At 44.9% G+C, this 5,863-nt stretch overlaps 1 protein-coding gene across 1 annotated transcript; it reads right to left on the minus strand.

Moving 5' to 3' along the window:
- Positions 1-1,907: 1,907 nt before the first annotated feature.
- LOC311146373 (uncharacterized protein) lies at positions 1,908-3,925 on the minus strand. The gene is made up of 2 exons (XM_084182859.1): positions 2,851-3,925; positions 1,908-2,634 (listed from the first exon to the last, which is right to left on the minus strand). The coding sequence occupies exons 1-2, from the start codon at positions 3,625-3,627 to the stop codon at positions 2,248-2,250; spliced, it is 1,164 nt and encodes a 387-aa protein (XP_084038985.1). The 5' UTR covers positions 3,628-3,925; the 3' UTR covers positions 1,908-2,247.
- Positions 3,926-5,863: the final 1,938 nt, after the last annotated feature.

Genomic DNA, 5,863 nt, shown 5'->3' on the forward strand with positions numbered 1-5,863 from the left:
TGCTGCATCTAACCTCTCTGCAGATTCAAAATGGAGAAAACTCTCCTTAATGGCCCCATTGTAATAGTACCTGAGTGTGAAGGACATCTGTTATTTTTTTGAAATATCCTTTGTTTCATCTGCCATGACGCTAAAAACCTCACTTTTCTTCACTTCTTCTATGATTTCAGACCGAACCATTTCTGCCAAACAACCCAAAACCTCATTCTGGATGATCTTGCTTGTGTACTTTGCATTGTGAATGGAAGTTAATCTTCTCTTAACAAGTTGGTCGTGGTTAGCAACTGTGTTAAGAATTTCCCTAAAGTTTCCTTTGTTAGTGGACCCTTCAGATTCATCATGTCCTCTTTGTGCTATGTTTTGTGTAGCTGTAAGCAACAGCACTTCCCCAACTGTTTTAATGTATGCCTGATTTTCTTGTACTTGTTTAGTGTGTTCTTTGTCAAGGAGATCTGTTAGTGTTGCGTCAGTTCTAACAGCTCTTTGATAATCCCTCCATGCGATCATTGCACACTTGTGTCGTTCAGACTTTGCATGTAGTGAAAACCCTGCATTTCTCATAGTTGCCTTTTTCCAGTTTGTAAAACCAGGGCCCGTATCTCTAAAGAATTTTTGTGCAAAAAGTGGCTCCTAGCGGCCAAATTCTAAGAAAATTCTCAGAGGCATGACGTTTTCTTAGAATTTCCCCTAAAAGTGACACGAAAATCCCAGTTAATATAAAAGCTATTCCTCAAGAGTCCTAGCGCTTAAAAGGGCTCCTAAGGCGAGATCTGCTAAGAGCAGGGAAGAGGACTTTTAGTGGCTTAGGAGTTACCCTAAGCAGCTGCACAAAATGGCCAACAGAGGAGGCAGGAGAGATGTCCTGCAAACACTGGATGACAGGGAATTATTGAGACGCTACAGATTGGATCGTGCAGGAATCATGTTTGTGGTGGATCTCCTTAGAGATGCAATTACTTCACCAACTCGACGCCACAACGCTATTACACCGGAGAAGAAAGTAATCACAACCCTGAGGTATTTGGCAACAGGGAAAATGCAACAATGCAGCAGTGATGACTTGGGTCTGTCCCAATCCTCCGTCAGCAGAGTCATCACCCAAACACTGACAGCTTTGTCACAACCTAATATTGTGACACAATTTGTTTCATTCCCGCTGGATGCCCGCACTTTACACACACATAAAAGGGCATTTATGGACATTGCAGGATTCCCTGGCGTTGTGGGTGTAATTGATGGAACACATGTGAGAATAATTGCGCCATCAGAGGACGAGGCTGTCTTTGTTAACAGGAAGAATTTCCACAGCATCAATGTGCAAATAGTGTTCAATGCGGCCTGGAAGATTTTGGACATTGTGGCTAAATGGCCAGGCTCCACACATGATGCGAGAATGCTCTCCGAGAGTGGCATCAGACAGCTTTTTGAGAGACGCTATGTGCCAGCTAATTGCCACTTGTTAGGGGACAGTGGCTACCCATGCAAACCATGGCTCCTTACACCTTACCTCCAGCCACGCCAAGGGCCCCAACTAAACTATAACAGGTAAGCCAAACAATACAAAAATCATGGAAATGAAATGCAAGCAATATGTTAGAGCATCCAAGTAGTGCAATATTTCCATCAAATAATTAAAGGTCTGTATTCATCAGCTAAATTGGGCCACTTTTTGGTAAATCGTTTGGGACAATAATACAATACCATATATGCCTTTTCCATGTGTTTTTATGATTAATAATGACTGTTTTTGATAATTTTGTGTTGAAATTATTTAATAAAATATAATTATTTAGGCCCTACAGTTCTTGAAACATCAGCTCTGCCAACATTTGTTGCATGAGCAGTTTCAGGTAAAATGGGCCACAGCTTCAGGTAAAATGGGCCAGTCAAACTCCAAAGGGAAATAGTCATTTATCATCAATTTTAATTTTAAAACACAGTTGCTTATACAGCCACATAACATTTAAACTGCATTAAACAAAAATTCATATGTGCCATTCAAAAAACATTTTGGGTGCAAACCCACATATTCAAATGTGCAATTAAAAAAATCCATTTTGGAACAGCATAGATCAGTGAACTGTCAGTGGTGTGTGTGTGTGTGTGTGTGTGTGTGTGTGTGTGTGTGTGTGTGTGTGTGTGTGTGTGTGTGTGTGTGAACAACACATTTAGAACAAAATGTGCATTCACAAAAATACAAAAATTCACATTCCAAATTATTAACTGATATGTTTGTGTGAAAACTTTTCAAACACAGTCTTTGCAAATGAAACCATCGTCAGCACAGATACCATTGTCTTCACCACAGCTCTCATGAAACCAGGCAGAACATGGAACACATTTTAACCATTCCTCAGTAGCCTTAGGGTCATTTGGGTCACCATAGTGGGTGTTGCAGACTTTGCAAGGTGATTTGCTTCTCTTGCCCTGCTTTTTTTTCCCTTTCGGTTGCTTGCTGCCCGGGTACCAGCTGGCTTGCTTGGCTGGATGCTTGCTGGATGATTTTTTTGTTTGAATATATTCAATGTGTTGCTCACTTGTTAGGTTATACGATGGTGGCTTCACTCTCTTTCTGATGGCCCTCTCCCTTTGCGGCATTGAGATCAAGTCATTGAATGTGACCGATCTCACAGACTGAACAGAAAGAAAATAACAAAAAGAGCCTATATTATTGCAAGAAATAGAATAATTATTTGGTGTACATTTTATATGATTAGGGACTAAATTGTGTGTATGTATGTGTGTGTGCGTGCGTGCGTGCATGAATGTGCATGCGCATGTTTGCGTGAGCATGCATGTGTAACATGTCATGTAGCCTAAGTTTGAAAAGTAGTATAAAATATCACTTACTGTGGAGGTTGAAGGTCCCTCATCCTGGGAGTGGGTTTCTTCCTGTGGTGTGAACTGATTGAAGAGGTCATTATCTTCTTCCGGTACATCCTCCAACACAACCTCTTCAAGCACCACCTCATCTTCTGGGAAAAAGTGCAGTGGTTCCCGAGGTAGCAGGGGTGTCAGGGAAGCAGAGGACTGAGGTCTGGCTGGCGGATCGGCAGGCGACTGACGTCTGGCTGGCGGGTGGGAGGGCTGAGGTCCAGAGAGCAGGGCTGATGGCTGGCGGGCAGAGTGGGTCAAGGTCAGCAGGGGCGACCATGGTCTAGTGGGCGGGGGTGGGAGAGACTGCAGCCTTGTGGGCGGGGATGGTAGAGTGGATGGTAGCATTCTTTCGGTGGTCTTGCTGGGGGCAAAAGTAGTCTCAGGGAGAATATCTTTATTGAGAGGGAACATCCCTGTCCCCCGGAACCCTGCCTGGGCATTTTCAATAGTGGCAGCCTTTGCCCAAGCCCTGCTGAACACCGCAAAGAACTCCATCCTTGACAGCTTCTGCCCAGCCATCATCCTTGTCCACTTCCTCCCTTCCTGGTCCCAGTGGTGCTTTAGACTCTTGAAGAGGGCCTTGTCCGCCGGTTGCAGCGCATGGGTTGTGTGGGGAGGGTAGCACATGATGTGCACATTCTTGCTTTTCAGTAGCTTAATAAATTCCAGATTATAGACGTGGCTACTGTGGCCGTCAAGGAGGAGAAGATGGGGCCTGGGGTCATCCCTGGGGAGGGACTGAATGAACATTTGACCCCATTCCAGAAAGAGGTCAGAGGTAATCCAGCCATTGTCTGAACACCTTACGCTGGTGTTCTCCGGGCATCCCTGTAGCCACTCAGAACGAACACGCTTCCCCTTAAAAATAATTATTGTTCGACTGTATGTACCTTCTGCATTGAACGCTGCCAGACAAGTTGTTGTCTCCCCCTTCTCTCCGGCACACACCTCCACACATGGCTGGCCAACCTGTCCAACAACCTTTGTCGAACTGAACTGGTCCTGAAGCCCAGACTCGTCACAGTTCCATATATGTGACGGTGTGCCCTCAATACCCAGCTCGACCAAAAGGTTCTCATACTGGTTAAACCACTGGCTAACCACCTCTTTGTTAAGTCCAGCAGCCCGTGCTGCAGACAGGACCTCTGGCTTGCGCATCCCAAGCTCTGGGTTTCGCTTTAGAAAGTTCTGAAACCAGTAATATCCGGCCCTTCCTGCTGTCAGGGAGAAACCAGATATGTCGTTGTTGGCTGCAAAATCAAAGGCCACTTGCTGGACATCACGCTTTGTGAAGGGAAACCCCCTCTGCGCCAATGTCTTGAGGGTGGCAGCAAGCTCCCTTTCCGCCTCCTCTGGAAGGTAGGGCTTCCGCCCTGACACATGTTCACTGCCAGTCACCTTTCCGCTGATGCGTCTTTGCAGTGTGGATCGCGGCACACCCCATGCTCGTGATAAGAAGTGCACACTCACTGTAATTCCTTTCTTCACTCCCTCCCTGTATTCATCTAAGGCACCCTTCATCCTCTCCTCTTTCCACAGATTGTAGTTGTTTGGCCTTCCTTTCCCTCCCTGTTTTATCTTTGTATCCTTTCCTCTCTGGTCCTTGCTCCTCCTCTCTTTTCTCTCGTTCTGTCTCCTCTCATTTCCTCTGCATTCCTTTCTCCTCACCTGTTCTCTCACTTCCTGTCTCCTCTGCTTGTCTCCTCTCTCATCCTTCCTTCTCCTCTCACTTCCTCTCTCTTTCCTTCTCCCTCTCTCCTCTCCTCTCGCTTCCTTCTCGTTTGCCATACTCACTGTAAATAAAATACTACCATTATTACTGTTGGGGGGGGTCATGGTGTGAGTGTGTGTGTGTGTGTGTGTGTGTGTGTGTGTGTGTGTGTATGCACGTACATACACATACAAACACAAACACACACCCTTACACACAAACTCACTCACACACACTCAAACACATGTGTATGTGTGTTTGTGAGTGACACAAATGATGGCCCATTTTAGCTGAAACCATGTGGCCCATTTTACCTCAAGGGGTTAAGGTAAATTGGGCCCCCCAAAAAAGCATCACTTTTTCAAAAAATATGTTCATATACCAAACTAACAACATTATTTCTGATTGATGCCATCAAGACAGATATTATGCATAGTTTTTTATGGGCATGTTGTTGTTTTTTTACAGATTTATCATCCTTATAATAGTTTAGTTAGATTTGGTATGCCAGGCTACTCACCATGCAGCTTTCTGGTGCAGTCTTGATTTGAATTATTGCACTGCCCACCATAGCAACCATGAACCAATCAAATCACCTGTTACTTGTCAAGTACAGTTATGACAACAGTTTGAAATCCTTTGCAGTCATTGGCTCTAAATTCCAGAGGGGCTGGGACCCCCAAACCTTAAATGGCCCATTTTACCTGATGGCCCATTTTACCTGATATCACCCCTACTTAGGCATGTAAATTAACTTTGCCAGCAGGAGCAAATTGCCAGATTATGTGGTAGGCCATAGTATTTTGCTCACCTGTGAGTGAGGATTCCCGCTTGTGTGCTGCAATCTCATCTTTTGCCTTGGACTGCAGCACATACCACCTTTTCTCACAATCGTCGCCTGTCCGCACCACCAGTGGAAAAGAGGCATTGATTGTTTGGGATATTGTGTCCCAGGCGCGCCTCTTGCCTTGGCTAGTGACAGTTGGGCCAAATTTTCCTCGTAACATACCTTTATGTTCGTTCACCAACTGGGCCAGCAACAAACCTTGCTCCTCAGTCCAGTTCGGCTTGCGATTCCTTTTTTTCTCCATTTTCTGTGTTTGTAGGATATTTGTTAACAAGCCTTCATAAATAGACCAGCCAGCAATCACAGACATTGTTAAAAGCTGAGCTGTGTTACCCTCGTTAAGTTCACACTGAGTTGTAACGTTGCAATTTCTACTTCATTAAGGACAGCCCCTTGAGATAGGCCATCTTGTTTTCAATGGGGTCCAT

The sequence above is a fragment of the Coregonus lavaretus genome (genome assembly GCF_964263955.1).
Source record: "Coregonus lavaretus genome assembly, chromosome: 19".
Lineage (NCBI taxonomy): Eukaryota > Metazoa > Chordata > Actinopteri > Salmoniformes > Salmonidae > Coregonus > Coregonus lavaretus.

What these genes read in the sequence shown, in the direction of transcription:
- LOC311146373 (XM_084182859.1), bottom strand. Translation starts at nt 3,627, where the DNA reads ATGTTCATTCAGTCCCTCCCCAGGGATGACCCCAGGCCCCATCTTCTC. An exon ending in AGGGACCTTCAACCTCCACA is followed by an intron (nt 2,635 to 2,850) that starts GTAAGTGATATT and finishes CTTTCTGTTCAG; the next exon opens with TCTGTGAGATCGGTCACATT.